This window comes from Diabrotica virgifera, chromosome 8, assembly GCF_917563875.1.
Source record: "Diabrotica virgifera virgifera chromosome 8, PGI_DIABVI_V3a".
Lineage (NCBI taxonomy): Eukaryota > Metazoa > Arthropoda > Insecta > Coleoptera > Chrysomelidae > Diabrotica > Diabrotica virgifera.
Window position 1 is genome coordinate 22,367,368 of NC_065450.1, and position 19,004 is coordinate 22,386,371.

The following is a 19,004-nucleotide window of genomic DNA, read 5'->3' on the forward strand; positions in this document are numbered from 1 at the left end:
AAGCTGTTCACGGGTTGAAATATCCGTAGTTTCATCACAAATAATTGAGTAGGCCAAAGCCTCACTCACCTCTTGGACAATTTGTTGAAGCATTTCACTTTTTATGCAATCTATTATCTCATTTTGTACCTGGGCACTTTTGTATGAATGGACTGGGGATTTCATTAATGTTTGGATTCCTTCCTCCATTTCAGTAGATCTCAGTTCTAGCAGTTCTATAAAGTTCCCCCTGTTAAATGAAGCAGTACTCTCATCATGTCCTCTTAAGGCAAGATTCTGTTTTCCAAGGAATAGGATGTTTTCAATTATGAATTTTAAATACCTCCTATTCATCTCAACCATTTTAGTATGTGCCGAGGACAACGAATCTGCTACCGTGCTTCCTGCTTTTCTATCCTCATTGAGAAACTGTTTAGATTTTTGATGCATTTCACTCTTCTCATGTTTCCTGAATTTTTCCAAAGCTTTCTTCCAATTGTTCATGCCCAGTTCAGTGAATGACTCCTCCCCGCGACCAGACTTATGTTGACAAAATAGTCGGCATGGGTAACAAAATGCAGCGTCTGTAATGGGGCTATATTCGACCCAATTAAATTCACTGTACCAGGATTCTTTGAACTGCCTCGATTTGGATTGAATCTTGCTTACCTTAAAACAATCAACAGGCTGAAATGCTCCTTTTGCAATATCTGCACTTTGTACTCCCAATGAAGGATCTCTACTTTCGCCCTGGAATGTAGCATCACGATCTGGGCGTAAACAAGATGGCGATTCATCACCAACGCTACCTCCAGTGCTACTTCCCGCTAAATGTCTATCTTCATTTACACTTTCACTTGAATTTCCAAGTTTTTTAAAGAATGTTAGTACAGAGGACTGTTTCTTAGACATGATAACAAACGAACATCCGCAAAAATTACACAAACAATAGCAGCTCAGCTAGTAACAATAAGCTTATTGAACGAATAAAACGTGGCGACCACCTACACAACACAACACACGCGCACTGAGCTGGTATGATATCCCTCCGCCAGGCGTCGGCTGGGCTCGGGTGCATTCGATCGGCTGCTCCAGCTCGGGCGCAACCGGCCAGAGTCGGCTCACCGGCACTTGTAAATTTAGTTGTAACACGCGCATACTTTACACACACAGAATCAAATTAGATGCATACAGAAAAATAGACTAACGGGGGATCTATATTAGTTATTCATTCGTAACTTTTAGTGTATACATATACGTAATTTAAAGATAATTTATATTATTTTTTTATTTTTTGCATAATGTTGGGGGGGCACGTGCCCCCCCGTGCCCCCCCGGCCCGACGCCACTGTCAGTACATTAATATTAACAAAAAAATTACGTTGAAATATGATGAAGGGTTTTTACTGGTTAAATTCTTCTTTTATGAACTTTCTATTAAGATGTTTTTCTGATATTCTTATTTTCTAAAACGTACTCCTTTGTCATATATACAATACAGATTGTTTAGTGTTTGACTACAGTGGGAAAAATGAAAGATTACCGATGAACGAACATATAAAACACGCTGTATTTTCCTGTGAGCGTGTCACAAAAAAATTGGCCAGCGCAATAACATGTAATAATTATATAAACTGTTCTTTTAATAATGGTACTGGTTTATTACTTTCTGGAACATACAAAAGATAAGTTTAATAAGATCGCTCATGCTCAATGAAAGAAGCACTAAAATCGGCAACATTGCTTATGAGAATGAGTTGGATTGCCACTCTAGACTCTCTAGACTAGAATCTAGAATGACGAATGACCGAATGAACATGGCGCGACATTAGTTGGGCAGCGTGGACGCAGTGTTGCCATTTATAGTGCGTATATCTAGTTGACAAGGGCGCCCATATAAAAATTTTTAGGGGGGGGCCAAACGTGAAGATGTTGCACATTACATTTTGTATATTTCGGATGACAATATATACAGTAGACTCTCTCTATAACGAACACGGATATAACGAGGTTTCGCTTATAACGAGGTACATTAGGTGTCCCATGAAATTCCTATTGAACTATAACGCTCTATAACGAGGCATATTTGGTTACAACGAGGAAAATTGAAATCGAAGAATACGTGTCTTTACCTGTTTTTAGCGTTGTAATGGTCATAAATAAATGCCCCAACTGCCTGTACATAGAAATGCCCAACATCTGTCTTATTATCGAGGCCAGTGCTGTAATAAACTCGGCCACCTGTAAACTTCTGCCTGTTTATCGACCGATGTTGAATATTATAGGAAATTTACAATTTATGACGGCGAAGTCTCATTGTTTACTGTTCAGGTTGACCATCGACACCTAATAAACTACGTAAGAGGCATCAAAACAAGGCATCATATTATTGTTGTTTGATATAACGAGATCCGCTTATAACGAGATAATTAGTCTACCATTTCAGTTCTCGTTATAGAGGGAGTCTACTGTAGTTTAAACCACCTAAAAAACCTAGTTTGAACCCTGTTGTGAGAAATTATTCATACATTTAAATACTAGACCAAGTTTTTAAATGGAAATGTCATGGGTACCACAAAAGTTGCGCCTCTCTTTAAAACCCGTTTGAAAAGAATACAATGCTTGCAAAGCCCTGCCTTCGACTTTGGCGAGTAGACTAACCATGAGTATGTGTCGAACCAAGTTTTTACTTTAAAATCTTAAAAAGGAGCCCCCTTTATTTTTGCAGATTTAGAATCCTTATGAAAAATAAGTCACATATATTCCAAACATTTTTAGAATCGTTGGAATAAATCGCATTTTCCGATTATAGCGCCATCCGTCAACAATTCTAAAAAAAGTTTCGAATAAATTTTACTTATTTTTTGAGGAGGAAACTCAATCTGCAATAAAAAACGGGGGTTCCTTTTGAAGATTTTAAAGTTAACTCTCACCCCCACCTCCAGAGTGTGGAATGAAAAATCCTGTTTGGTGTCATTCTATAGACTTTTGAAAAATATTAAACACGTGTTTTTTAGTTTTTCATTTGGAAGTATATTTCTCGAGATATTAGACCGTTTCTATAATTTTGCTATGGTATCACGATATATCGTTTTTTCCGATTATAGCGCTCTCTATCCTCAATTCGCAAAATGTCTCGAATAAAATTTGCTTATTTTTACAAGGAAAATCCAAATCTGCAACAAAAATTAGGGGTTCCATTTAAGATTTTAAAGTTACCCCCCGCTCCACACCCAGGGGTTGAAGTGGTGAAAGTGGTTGAAGTGGAAGTTTTAGTGTCATCGCATAGATTTTTGAGAAATATTTAACACATATTTTTCAGTTTTTCGATCCGATGTTCATTTCGCGAATTATTAGACCTTTCCGCTACTTTTGTGACACCCTGTATATAACACTCATTCGTCATGAAAGATCACCTGTTTTTCATTTAAATAAAATTGTTCTGTTCATCATAATGTACACTTTAAAATAATCTACTTACTAAAAAAATACTTTTGCAAATTAAAATTTGACTAACTATGTTCAATCAATTTTAAAAATTATTTTTCAATATGAATTTATTTCTGCTTATGAAAATGGTTCTATTCGGTGTACACAAAACTTAATATAACAAAATATAATCACTTCACAGATTTTACACTTTATCTTTAATAGTGTAGTTCTTTAAAGACAAATGGCTCATTAGTGATTATCGGTCAGAGATCGGATTTCTTGCTGACATGATTTTCTTTGCAGTATTATAAATGATTCATTTAATTTGTAATTTTGGGTGTCGATTACAGTATATATTATGTTCCCACGTTTCTAATCTCTTTCAATGTTTTCGTTAATAGCATACCGTGACTGTGCGAAATGTGTATTATGCATATAGACCGCTGTCGCAGACACACATATTTTCTGTTAAACTATTAATTACCCAATATGTGAATTTTTTTATTAATAAATTGTTGTTTCCAATTTATCTCTCAAAATTATCCAATAATTTTTTGACAAAAATACGTTTATGTAATATAAATTTAATTTTTGTTCTTTCCCGAAAAGCTGGGGGGGGGGGGCACGGCCCCCCTGCCCGTGTGTATGGGCGCCTATGCTAGTTGAAAACTAACAGTCTGTGTCATAAATATATAATACCATGTTGAATTCTTATCCAGTAAAACGCATTCTTTAAGTCTATCAGACACATTTTTTTTAGCTAGTGTGCATGTAAAGTAGTCGGATAGGTTAGTTAATAAAATTGGATAGTTAGTTTAATGAAAAAAAAAAAAAAAACAAATACAAAAACACATACACGAGGCATCTCTGGACACTCTGCACTTGGGAATGCATGTCTCACTTCCTAGGTTAAGAAGGGGGGTATGGTTTGAAATCAACATATCAAGCACATTTTTGTGAATTTTTTTCGAAGCTATGGTACAATTATTTTATTTTTAAATTAAATAAGCATATTAAGTACAATTCAAAGAATAATTAGAAAAAAATTCAAACCAAAATATTGAAAAGTAAGTCATTGGTGACAAATTTTGACAGGCAGCTCACAAAAAAATGGATTTTGCGGTGGACATCAGAACTCGTCACTAGATCATACGAAACAAAAAATTCAAAAAGATTTAATTAGCTTATGAGTTTCACGAGGTCACAACGTCAATTTTTTTATTTTTAATGATTTTTGAATTTTTGGTATCACTCAGAAATCAAAAAAATGAAATTTTTGGTAAAAATTTTGTGAAAATCAACAGATTTATTATTAATTGATGGATTCGACCGTTACTTGATGGAAGTTCATTTTATCTCACAATAAAACACTGAAAACTTTTGTTTTCTATACTTCCACAAAATTTATTATTTACAACTATGTCACTACAGCTGTTTCGACAGAGCGCCTTTCTCAAGTGATATAATTTACAATGTGTTTGCCTTTTTAAGCATCTAACTGAAGAGGTTGAGGAGTGGGGAGCTGTTTGTCTCGAGTTGGTCATTCAGAATTATATCTGTATTTTTCAGTTTATTAATTTCCATAGATTCTTAAAAAAGATAGCTTAAGGCCTTTATTTTGGATATGCAGAATTTGAAACTCTTCATTGAAAGAATGATTATGATCTAGAAGGTGAAGTGCGTATGTAGAAGTGTCTGTTTTTCTATTATTGAAAGCCCTTTTGTGTTCTGCTATCCGTTTGTCAAATGTTCTGCCAGTTTGACCGATGTACGTTTTCGGATAGTCACTACAAGTTAGTTTGTACACACCACTCTGTAGTTGCTTTCTCTTTCGGCTTTTATTGTTCTTAATATATTTGCTTACGTTGTTGTTAGTTCTGAAAGCTGGTATTACCAGCTGTACTAACAGACAACTTGACCAATTTCTATCATACATTAATTCACTTCATAATAATATTGAGTTTACAATAGAAACAGAACAGAATAACTCCATCAACTTTCAAATTTAACGATTACCAGACTACACAACCAACATGAGTTCTCCGTATATCATAAACCTACCCATACTGACACAACTATACACAATTCATCATCCCATCTTACACAACACAAATTAGCAGCCTACCATAGCATGATGCATAGACTAACAGAAATTCCCATGACAAGAAATAACTTCGAGATATAACTAAACATCATTAAACAAATAGCAGTAAACAATGGCTATAACGAACAAACAGTTAACAAAATTTTAAATCAAAAACTCCATAAGAAAGCCCTGAAATTAGTGTATCCACCACCACAGAAAGAACCCAGTACCTTCTGCTCTCTTACATATACTGGCAAAATAACAACAAAAATAGCCAGATACATAAAGAAGAAAGGAATAACACCAGCTTTCAGAACTAACAACAACTTAAGCAAATATATTAAGAACAATAAAAGCCGAAATAGAAAGCAACTAAGAGTGGTGTGTACAAACTAACTTGTGGTGACTGTCCGAAAACGTACATCGGTCAAACTGCCAGAACTTTTGACAAACGGATAGCAGAACACAAAAGGGCTTTCAACAATAAAAAAACAGACACTTCTACATACGCACTTCACCTTCTAGATCATAATCATTCTTTCAATGAAGAGTTTCAAATTCTGCATATCCAAAATAAAGGCCTTAAGCTAACTTTTTTAGAATCTATGGAAATTAATAAACTGAAAAATACAGATATAATTCTGAATGACCAACTCGAGACAAACAGCTCCCCACTCCTCAACCTCTTCAGTTACGAGACTTAAAAAGGCAAACACATTGTAAATTATATCACTTGAGAAAGGCGATCTGTCGAAACAGCTGTAGTCACATAGTTGTAAATAATAAATTTTGTGGAAGTATAGAAAACAAAAGTTTTCAGTGTTTTATTGTGAGATAAAATGAACTTCCATCAAGTAACGGTCGAATCCATCGATTAAAAAAAAAAACAAATACAAAAACACATACACGAGGTATGTGGGGGCACTCTGCACTTGTGAATGCATGCATCACTCCCTAGGTTAACTTCACTACTACTTCACACCATTTAATCAATTTCCGTTTGTAGGTCATCCAAAAAACCACAGAATTCTTTTCCCACCACCAAGGTACCCCAAATGAAGCAAGAGCGATTCCTGAGCACTGAGGCCGTGTACCGTTAGGCACGGGCTTGGTGTCCAAACCCTCCAGGTGGTCGGCTGGCAAGGTAAGCAAACAGCGTTTGCCAAATCTGCAGTGAATGGTCCGGCACACACAACACCCTAGTGCGGAGAGCAATTGACCAAGGTCAAAATCAAGGTCACTGGCTCGATGGATGGGCACTGGAAATTCTAGAGAATTCACAAAAAGAAAGGTAAATAAGGAGAAAGGCTCATAACGCCGCCCCTACGAAAGCGGCATCACCGCAGTAAGGCCTCTCAGAGGCTCCATTTCTCAGGGGACCCAAAACAAGTAAAGTCTCCTCAACGTTATTTCTGCGATTAGGTGGAGGACGAAGGTAGCTTTGGGGTCAGTGAAGTACCGTCTCCACGAGGTGAAACCTCTTTGATCTTCGGACACTCTTAAAAATGCTCTACTCCGGGAATCTCATGTCCCCTGGAGCTGGTATTTACTTTTGTTTTGTGTGTGTATCACTCTCTCTCTCTCTCTTGTCGTTTCCCAATTACTGAGGATCGTGATTTCTTCCAATATTCCTAACAATGTTTCTCCATTGGTCTCTATCTTCAGCTGCTCTAAGAGCTTCGAAGAATGAGTTTCCAGCTGAATTCTTAATTTGGCCGGACCATCTAGTTGGTGATCGTCCTCTGGATCTTCTCCCCGGAACGTTTCCAGAAACAATTAATCCTTTCAAACTATCGTCACCTATGCGAACAACGTGACAGAAGAATTGCAGAATTCGTTGCAGACATATTAGCCCAGTAAATGAACGGGAAATTCGGCGATACCGTGTAATTTTCAGGGGCAATTCCGAATTGCATGAAAATTTTGATTTAGGTTCTACTTACCCTCCACTTCAAAGTTGAAATTGTGCCGTTGGTTGCTTTTACTTGAGGGGTGATAGTCACCCCTTCTCGGGGGTGAAAAAACATACGTTCAAGATAAGACCGGAAATGGATAAATTGACTGATTTTAAGCAACTTTTGTTCTATAGAGTTGTTTTACGTAAGTCAATACTTTTCGAGTTATTTGCCATTGAAAATGTTGATTTTTCGACAAAAAAACTACGTTTTCAGACGGTTTTTCGCAAATAACTCAAAAAGTAAATATTTTATCGAAAAAAATATCCTTAGCAAAAGTGTAGCTTATAAAAAACCCAAAAAATGGTGTATCAGTAAAGTCTATCAATCAAATAAAAACAAAGTTGTAGCTTATGAAAAATACGTTCTTATTCGTCTAATTCCAAATCGAATATTTCAAGGTGAAATCACCGAAAAATTAAGCACTTTCCTGGAAAACCCCATTTAAACTTTTTTAAAGTGTTTATAAAAAGCTTTGTTTTAATTGTTAACAAAAGTTTTAGCATTAAAAGTAAGCGAGTTACGCTTAAAATAAAGTTGGCTCTCTTTTTTTTTGTAAAAAATCATGAAAATCTCGCCGTGTTTAGTTTAGCTCCCCAAATGAAATTAATCGCTACCGCTTTACAAGCAATTTACTTACCTATTTATTTTTTATATGATCTGTCAGTCTCACCGGTTTAAAGTGTTTATTTTTGAAAGGGTTATAATTGAGAAAGCTTGAATGGGTCACTAATCACTAGTGTATGCAAATTTTGAACAGCCATATCTTAACCAATTTTTGTCTTACGGAGAAACAAAATGAAACTAGCATATTTATAATAGTAAAACCTACATTTTTTTACTCTTTAAGATTTTTCTTATCAGTAATACTTTTTAAGTTATTTTGAAAAAATGAAATTTTTCAAAAATTTTTAGAAATTTTTTTTTACTATAAAACCAAATGTTTTTAAAAATAAGCACTTCAAACCAATCAAACTTACAGATCATATAAACAATACACATACAGTTAAAATAGATGGTAAAGCCAAACGATTACTTTCATTTAGGGTGCTAAATAGAGGGAGGTTTTCACGATTTTTTTTACCAAAAAAAAGGGGCCAACTTTTTTTTTCAGTGTAACTCGTTTATTTTTGATGCTGTAAACTTTTGTAAAAAACAAATAATAAGCTTTTTTTCAATGCTTTAAAAATGTTAATAAGGTTTTCCCGAAAAACGCTTCTTTCTTCGGTGATTTCGCGTTGAATTATTCGATTTGGAATTAGACGAATAAGAACGTATTTTTCATGAGCTACAACTTTGCTTCTACTCAATTTGTAGACTTTACAGCATTTTTTTCGTTTTTTTATAGGCTACACTTTTGCTAAAAATATTTTTTTCGATAAAATATTTACTTTTTGAGTTATTTGGGAAAAACGGTCTGAAAACGTAGTATTTTTGTCGAAAAACCAACATTTTAAATCGCGAATAACTCGAAAAGTATTGACTTACGTAAAAAACTTTATAGAACAAAAGATGCTTAAAATAAGTCAATTTACCCATTTCTGGCCTTATTTTAAACACGCGTTTTTCACCCCCCGAGAAGGGGTAAATGTCACCCCCCAAGTAAAAGCAACCTACGGCACAAATTCAACTTTGAAGTGGAAGGTAAGTAGAACCTAAATCCAAATTTTCATGCAATTAGGAGTTGCCCCTGGAAATTACACTCCAAAATGGTCATTTATTGGGCTATATGGTGGGCAGCCTTTTTTTAATCTCGAGTTGGGTTAGAATGGAAACGTTTGTCCTATGAACTGTCTAAGGAATGCATAGCATTCTTCTCCAGCATCACATCTCAAAGGTATCAATTTTTTTACGCTCGCGTGCGCGAAGAGTCTCTGCCCCGTATAGAAATATTGAGAATACAAAGGCATTCACCAGTCTCATCTTGATATTTTGAAAGATAGATCTAGAGATAGTGTGTGTATCTGACGACAAAAAAATATCAACATTGATCTCTAATCAATCTCTGAGAAAATTAAATGGAATAATATAATCTAATTAATAATAAACTTAAAAATTATTGACAATAATATTTGTTGTTATTCTAAACCTTAAGATTCTGTACGAAAACAATAGAAATGTATTTTTAGGTATTTTTATAGAAACTAACCTCTTGCATGATCCTTATCCAAATTCACGACGGTTTTCTTCCATTCTTCCAGTTTTTCTTGCAATGGTATTATCAGGCACTCCATTATAACGCTAAAAAAATAAAACACACCAAAATAGTTATTAATGTTATGTGTAGTTCTAAAATTTAATCAAGATTGTGCGTTCAATCATATTGTATTAAATTTATTTATTGGGTTATCGGGATTCTTGAGAAAACATGGAATATAGATTTAGCAAGTTTTAGTAGGAACGTAAAATAATTCGAGTAGTATATGGCACTTACAGAGATAGAGCTACAAACGAATGGAACCGCATAAACAACAACGAGTAGCACTAACACAGACGGGGCGGCGTACGTCGACTGAACCCCCGCTGAGATGTCGAAAGCGACGCATCCCTTACTATACTTTGATGCAGTGACACACACCAGGCGCTCTTAAAATTTTCATTGCATCGACGTTTCCGCGACCCATCCTAGAACCCATATGCCGCCAATCGTCGATACGACTTCGACGGCACATATCATAAATGCGTGTATCGTGGTACAACAGAGACGTTTGAGCTGTTTTCTATCGAGTTTTGTTGTGAGTGTTGACAAAGCTTGTTTAATGATGGAAATTACAGACTTGAACTATTTATATTTTGACTTAAATTTTTTATTCCCATATCAAATTATTTTTATATGGGACTCATTGTATTTTTAATTTTTTTATCTTATATCTTAAAGGGCAACTTGATTAGGTACATTTCTATCTGGAAAAAAAGTAATCTACTAAATAAATTATTTTTCAAACTCTTTGAAACTAATTTCACAAACATTCAAACATAATTTTCAAATCTGTAACCACTGACCAGTTTGACTTGACTTGAGTTATTTGTCAGAAGGATTGACTTTAATAAAAATAAAATTATTGACTCCATAAAAATAAAGATAATAAACAGTTATCTTACCTTATTTATTATGCTCTACAGGCCTTGTATTTACAATTTTACATAATACAGTTTATACTAACAACTTATATATAATTTTATTTGATGTCTAGGTATGTAAAAATGGCTGAACTATAGTTCTACACTATATCCTATTTTTCGCCTCCTCTTTCCAGTGTGTAATTTCCATCGATACTATTATATTCCTGAAACTTTCTTGCAGTCTTTTTCTTATTCTACCTCGTCTCCTAGTCCCAACTGGTCTTCTTAGCAGTACCATATTTGGCATTCTTTCCTTATCCATCCCCTCAACATGACCTGCCCACCTGATTCTTTATGATTTTGTGTATCTTGTTATACTTGGTTCCTCGTAAAGCATCCTTAATTCTTGATTGGTGCTTCTATGCCAGCCGTCTTCTGTATCTTTATTCTTTTCCCTGAAAATAGCGCTCAGTATGTTCCGTTCTCAACTCTCTATCATTTCTTCTTCTGTTTTATTCAGCACCCATGTCTCACATCCGTAGGTGACTGTTGCTCTTATTTGTATATTCTGGTTTTCGTCTTTCTCGATACGTACTTTGGCTTTAATTTGAATAATGTTTTTGTTAATGTTAATTTGTGAAACATCACTATTTCCCAATAAATGGGGTATAATAGAGGGGTATCAATTTAACACCTGTATTTGCTCAGTGGTGTACCACAGAATGGACCCCCTCTTAGCGTTATAAATAGTTTTTCTTATGTGATATGCTTTCCCTCATAACGGTGTTATTTCTTGAACACGGCTCTATAATACTTACTAGTAATTCCTGAAAAGATTTTTTAGACATTCTTGTAAAATTAAAAAACTTCTTTGGGCCTTTATTATATTAATTTCGTTATATAATGTGTAAAAAATCCCTTATAATTTCGTTCCTTTATGATGGGATGTATCCAATATATGCGTTTCTTTTTTTTCTTTAATCTAAGATAAAATAAACTTGCATTTATTACAAAAGACAAATCGTCATAACTTTCAGACATCTTATCGTACAGCAGCCAACCCGCGAATAAATTTGGCAACAACGAAATACAAATACTTTAAATTGTAACATAGCTGCCGCTGTTACACCGCGCCACGTGTTTTAAGCTGCCTCGACGTCGACCCGACGTGCGCCGCCGGGTGTGCCCTTGCTCTTAGGGTCTCCGGAAAGAAAAATCTAGTGAAATATACAAAGGTCAATAGAATAAGATGGACAGGACATGTTATACGCAGTAACGTAAATCGCCTTATAAACGATGCATTTTGGGAAAGATTAGATGGGAGAAGGTCTATACGAAGGCCCAGAAAAAAGAAAGATACGGTCAGAGAAAATCTGGAGAAAATGGGAGTCTGAGCAGGAGCGTGATTTTCGAAGTGGAAATCGAAACGTCAAATAAACTTAATTTTAAAGACAAATGTGAATTATTCTCAACAAAAACAGCACATTGCATTAAGATGCCACAAGAAAATAGCTTCAGAACAATACTTATAAAAACAAACGACCCCCTTGGGTGTCGCTTTAAAGAGCTGACCCCCTCAGCTCTTTAGCGTGATACCCGAGGGGGTCGCAACACTTTGGGAACCGCTGCTCTACATAAATACAAAGCCGGTCCTGTTTACAATCATTTTCAAATGATTGTATTTTATATAATTCACGATACGCCTTTATATAGCGTTCAAGATTGATCCACTACAAAATGTAAATATTACTACGAGTATAGAATTGAAATAATTCAATAACCAATTATTTCTATAACTACTTTTTCATGAAATGATAAATTTGCAATTTACTTGAACACCAACCACTTACCTAGTAAAATTCTTTAGTCGATTTTCAACTGCTTTATGCCTCAAACATATTCGAGTAAGAGCAGTTCCTATGTCTCGAGTTGCGCCTATAACAAAAAAAAATTATTACAAATACATTCCTAAATTTATTTTACTATACATACTTTTACTAAAAGACTATAAATACAGGGTGTAACAAAAATACAGGTAATAAATTTAATCACATATTCTGGGACCAAAAATAGTTCGATTGAACCTAACTTACCGTAGTACAAATGTGCACATAAAAAAAGTTACAGACCTTTGAAATAACAAAATGAAAATCGATTTTTTCCAATATATCGAAAACTAATAGAGATTTTTTATTGAAAATGGACATGTGGTATTCTTATGGCAGTAGTATCTTAAGAAAAAATTATAGTGAAATTTGGACAGTCCATAAAAATTTTATGGGAGTTTTGTTCCTTTAAACCCCCCAAACTTTTGTGTACGTTCCAATTTAATTATTATTGTAGTACCATTAGTTAAAGACAATGTTTTAAAAACTTTTTTGCCTCTCAGTACTTTTTTGAAAAATCAGTTAATATCGAGATATTTTAAATATTTGTCAAATCCACCACATATTTGTATAATGGTTAAGTACGATTATGGAGACTAGGTAGTAATATGAACATTTATTTATGATTTACATTTTTAGGTATATTTTGAACCATATTAAAAAAGAAGCCACATCTCGATAAAAGATGCCTTATCGGAAAAATACAAAGAGGCAAAAAAGTTTTAAAAACACTGTGTTTAACTAATGGTATCGCAGTAATAGATTAATTGGAACGTACACAGACATTTGGGGGGTTTAAAGGAACAAAACCACCGTAAAATTTTTATGTAAACACATTAAAAAAGAAGCTGCAACTCGATAAAAACTGCTTTATCAAAAAAATACTAGGAGGCAAAAAAGTTTTAACAATATTTAGTTCAACTAATGGTACCTCAAAAATAATTTAATTGGAACGTACACAAAAGTTTGAGGGGGTTTAAGGGAACAAAACACCCATAAAATTTTTATGGGGTGCACAAATTTAACTATAATTTTTATTTAAGATGTTCCTGCCATAAGAATGCCACATGTTATTTTTCAATAAAACATCTGTAATAGTTTTCGAAATATTCGAAAAAATCGATTTTAATCCTGTAACTTCAAAGGCTGTAACTTTTTGTATGTGCATATTTGTACTAATGTAAGTTAGGTTCATTCGAACTATTTTTGGTCCCAGAATATGTGATTTAATTTATGACCTGTATTTTTGTTACACCCTGTATATAATATGTACAAGATCAAAAAACAACTAAACGCAGTAAATTTGATCGTTTCCAAAGTTTCACTTTCCCGCACGGCGTGCGTGAAAGTAAATTTTCGCGCACGGAGTGCGGGCAAGTAAAATACCTTGTAATATCGCATTATAATATAGTATAATATTTAGATATTATTTACTAATTTATTTCAAATTTATCTTATTGTGTTCATGTTTTAATGAAATAAGCGCGATAACTCGATGAAATAAAATTATGTTAACATAATATTTAAAAGTCAGATCAGTAGACAATTACAATGGTTTTGAATCGTTGTCATGGAAACCAATATCGTCGTCGTGGTAATCCATTATATTGAAAGTTTGGTTTTGACAACCTTGTCACAGAATTAATTTGTGTATGTTCACTTTTAAATAAAAATTAATATAACTCTATTTTTTGTGGCTGTTTTCTAAACGTACGGCCCTAGAAAAAATATTGTTCCTAACTCATGCGGAAAGTGTCTTCCCCGCACTCGACTGCTTGCCCGAACTCCGCTATCGCGTCGTTCGGGTCAACGGCAGTCTCGTGCGTGAAAGTATCACTTTCCGCACTAGTTAGGAAAATAACTATTTGCTTGAAAGTTTATTTTTTCAGTTTTTCGGCTATACTGAGCCGTGTGTATGTTTGATCCTAACTGCTTAGCACCCTTTGAAAGCTTAACTCAACGCTATCGATTTGGTGTACTTGCGGTTTTCCTGTCTTTCCGTGAACCGAAGATACCTATATGCCCCCAAAAAATATGCCGTTTTGTACCTACCCAGTCCTATAGCTGGCTTATGGGTGGTCGAAAGTCACAAACTACACCGGTTCTGAGTCAGCCCCGACCCCCTCTTGAAACACAGAAAAAATTCAGATCGGTGTAACTTTTCCAAAAACATACAGACATTTTCCCTTTTTTAAATAGCAATTGAATAAAATTTCTTAGCTCGGCAACTTTTGAATACTATATATGTAACCGATTTTGAAAATGAAACATGCGTTGGAAAGGTAATGATCAGTACTATCAGAAGCCGCAAAGGTCGGACTTAAATTTTCGAAATTTTTGGGAGTTTTGGGGACGGAAACGAAAAACACACCCTAAATGGGAAGGGCCGTAAAATCCACACCCTTGGACCAAAATAGATGGTTGACATATGGATGGTCGAGTATGTTCCTATACTTTAAGATGGCATTGGTCTTAATTTTCAATTCAGTCATATTTAGAAAATCGAAAATTTCGTGTATATGTATATAGTGTCACATGTACGGGGGTTGTGCGCCACTGGCGAGAACTGCCGCTCTCTGGGATAGTATCGCATGTAGGGGGGTGTGCGCCACTTACTCTAGGCGCCAAGTAGGGTCCTTTCAATTATGAAGGGTCCACATAAGTTTTTTATGTATTTTTGGCTGCTGATCAAGGGTGGACTTCGATCCGAGTAGTGGAAAAAATTGTTATAAACAATTTAATGTTAACAACAATTAGGCTATTAGGTATAGGCTTTAGCTCGTAAACTGCAAAAGATAAAAACATGTTTTCAAATAAAATTTGTTCCTTGAATAAAAATAAAGAAAATGGCGTTTACAAACTTTAATCCAATAATGAGACCTCGAGATATTGTAAAATTTGTGGAAAATGGTTACAAAATAAGCGTTTTTCGAAGCTTTTTCAATAGTAACGCATCTTTGACGCATGCAAAAGAGCTTTACAAAGTTTTATTTCAAAGCTTAATATATAGACTTTTAAACAAAATTTGTTAAATTACTTTATTCTTTTTTTGGATTAATGTGATACCCGCTTAAAGTTGTAATTTTCTTTACAATATTGTAAATTAATTTGTTATAAGGGTTTTAAGCTCATTTGAGCAATAAATTATACTTGAATTGACAGTAACGACAGAAAGATTCAAAAGGAATAATTTGAGCTTGATACTGCGCTCTGAGGCGCAAGATCGGTTTGCAGAGAAAAGGTACGCGCACGAAACGCTCGATACAAATATTATATGCAGTTAATTTATATACGTTATCTTCATTTTGAAGATGCTAATATAATTTTCTCATATAATTCTTATAAAGAAATCATCATAGAGTAGATCTGCCGTCCTTAAATAAAACGCGGTATGTGCAGCCAACTTAAAACCGAGAAATCGGCTCTCAAAGTTTTTTCTCAGGACTCTATATGTTTTGACAACTTTTTAACGCAAAAATGTTCCAATGATAGTTGAACATTATTTAAAAATATATTCTTAAAAAAATCATGTTTTGATCAAAGCTGTAAATAAAAAGTCATATACCGCGTTTTAATTGAGCAGCGGACATATTACTGGATCAGAAATAGTGCCGTATCTGTATTTTAATTACAAATATGATTTTTTACAAGGAAGGATAGTTGCCAGAAAATAAAAATTAATAGCTTATAATTGGTCATTATATACGCAAAATACCTAGATGTCATAAATGTTCAAAATACAAATAATCGTAATGTTTAAAAAATGAAAAAATAATTAAGTTAAAATGCGGTAAATGCGTTGTGCTTAATTAAAACGCGGCAAGTACATGATACTCGCTAGCACATACCGCTTTTTAGTTGAGTACTCTGTAAATACATACCGCATTTTAATTAAGCAACTATTGAAATCTAGCACATAGGGCATATTCCAATTTGTTTATTTTGGTAGTAAATAAAATAAAACGGCTTTCAGACATTGCAGAAGCATAAATAAGGCCACAAAGAAACCACATATAGCAAAAACTCTGTTTTCAATTTTTTTTGCAGATACCGCGTTTTAATTGAGGACGGCAGAGATCCCTTGCATTCTATTTACTTTTTCTTCGATTTTTTGTATTGCTTATCAGGAAACCCTTCAAATGTATTTTCATCTATTGGCGCTGATTGACATGTTTTCTTTCATCTACAACTCTATCCTTCCAGCTGCTCATTCGACAATTGTAATAGATTTTTCTAGTAGGTACATATACATTTTTGACATCATACATTTTTGACATACCTTCCAACTGCGTCCAATCTCAGGGGGAGATTATGCACAAACATGCGATAACGCTGAAGTTATTTCATAAGTGCATTGAGAGTATTTTATATATCTGTAAAATGTAAAATGTACGCAATTGTTATTTATGTTTGCAAATATTTAACAATATAATGGACTTATTGTTATAAAAACTGATTGTGATATATGTAATACATATACCGAGAGATATGATACCCGTATCAAGGATATGGTTGGATTGTAACAGATAATATTCACGTAACTAAATGCCATAGTCAAATAGTTTTGTTGCTTCTAATAAATATTGAAGTATGAATATTATTATAATAAAATAGTATATATTTCAGTTAACTTATTAATTTGTAACACCCACCAAAACACATAGAATTAATCTAAAATCTAAATCTAAGAAGACTTAAAGAAGCTGATCTCTGCCAATAGATCAAAGAACAACTACACGAGGAAGTCCCGAAAGTAGAAAGACAAGGATAACTTAATGCTACAGAAAAATGGAGAGTTAGAGAAGATCACGAGGAATATCATACAACAACAACTGGAAGTCGTTACTTTTCCTAAAGAAAACAATGGATAATAAAGTCATTGATATCGGAACCAGGAAATATAACAATAAAAACGAAGAACAATACAAAAATGTTAATAAAACAATCAAACAAAAAATTAAAGAAGCAAAGGAGTTGTGCCTATTAGAAAAATGTGCAGAAATAGAAAGATGAGATAAACAACATGACAGCTTTAACATGCAGAAAAATTCAAGAAACAGCTGAATACAAAAGAGGTATTGGAATATTAAATTAAATTGGTATTAGAAAGAGGTAGTGGGTATCAGAAAAATTTGCAGAGATAGAAAGATTAGATAAACAACATGACAGCTTTAACATACAGAGAAATTCAAGAAACAGCTGAATACAAAAAAGAAATATTAGAAACATAATAAACAAAAACAACAAAATAATAATTGAAAGTGCAAAGAGAATAAATAGATGGGAAGAATATAAAGAGTGATTCACTTAGAGGTACTTTTTTTGGTGGGGATTTGATGGGAGATCGTGCATGAACCGTATCACCTGACGTTGCTTTTTATTCATTATTGTTTGACATTTCATCCTGGAAAGACTTAGCTCGGCACGACGTCTAGAAATTATTCAGCTGTATTACGAAAATAGGTGTTCAATTAGGAATGTGTTTCGTGCACTTAGAGTAATTTATGATCCACACAATTGGCCTACCGAACGCACAATTCGCTATACCATCAGTAAGTTTGAAACCAAGTGTTCGTTAGTGGATAACACAACATGACCAAAAAGACCACATTCACCACGTACTGAAGAAAACAGAGCGGCGGTAGCGGATGGTATACGCGAAAATAACGAAGAATCGATTCGTCGCCATTCCCAACAGCTTGGCTTGTCGTATGCAACACCTTGACGTATATTACGTAAAGATCTTGGTTTAAAAGCTTACCAAATTCAATTAGTGCAAGATCTGAGGCCGATCGACCTTCCCAGTCGTCACATTTTCAGTCGAAGTGCTCTTGATAAGTTTGCAAAAGATCCACTGTTTTCGAAAAAAAAAATTGTTTTCCGATGAGGCCCATTTTTGGCTTAATGGGGACGCGAATAAACAAAATACCCGTATTTGGGTTGATAAGCAATCCGAAGAGGTTCAAGAGTTGCCATTACATTCAGAAAAAACAACTGTTTGGTGTGGTTTATGGGTCAATGGAATCGTCCGTCCATATGTCTTTAAAACAGAGGCCAGCCAGAATGTTACTGTGAATGGAGACCATTATCGCGCCATGATAATGGAGTATTTGCTGTCAGAAATTGAAGTTCGTAGTTTCAATAACATTTGCCAATATTATTCGAGTCATTGGTCAAATACCAATCGAAATGCTTAAACGCGTCATCGAGAATTGGAACTTCAGAATGGACCGTCTTAGCCGCAGGAACGGTCCACAAGTGGAAAAAGTTATATTTAAAAAGTAATTGTAAAGAATGTTTTTTTTGTATGACAATAAAGATTTTCAAATGAAATTCATTTTTTCATTGTATTTTCTTTTTGAAAAAAGTACCTCTAAATGAATCACCCTTTATAAAAGAACTATTGGAAGACGACGAAAGAATGGAGACAATAGAATAAAGAAGTAGAAATGGACCTACGATTGCCAAAGGGGAAATTGAAAAAGCGCTAAAACGTATAAAAAATGATAAAGCCACGGGACCGGATGAAATACCTACAGAAATTTTAAGATTACTAACAGAACCACACGGATATACTAGTAGAATTATTCAGTATTTTTACTA

The 19,004-nt window shown here is 34.3% G+C and overlaps 1 protein-coding gene across 2 annotated transcripts in view; it reads right to left on the reverse strand.

Annotated features, from left to right (window-relative positions):
* Positions 1-19,004, reverse strand: part of LOC114333316 (protein MTSS 1) — a 262,400-nt gene that overhangs the window by 137,358 nt on the left and 106,038 nt on the right. For both annotated transcript variants that reach the window (XM_050658843.1, XM_050658844.1), the window contains exons 4-5: positions 12,366-12,450; positions 9,602-9,693 (exon numbers count right to left, since the gene is read on the reverse strand). In XM_050658843.1, coding sequence (XP_050514800.1) covers positions 9,602-9,693; positions 12,366-12,450 — 177 coding nt within the window. The remainder of the gene's footprint in view (positions 1-9,601; positions 9,694-12,365; positions 12,451-19,004) is intronic.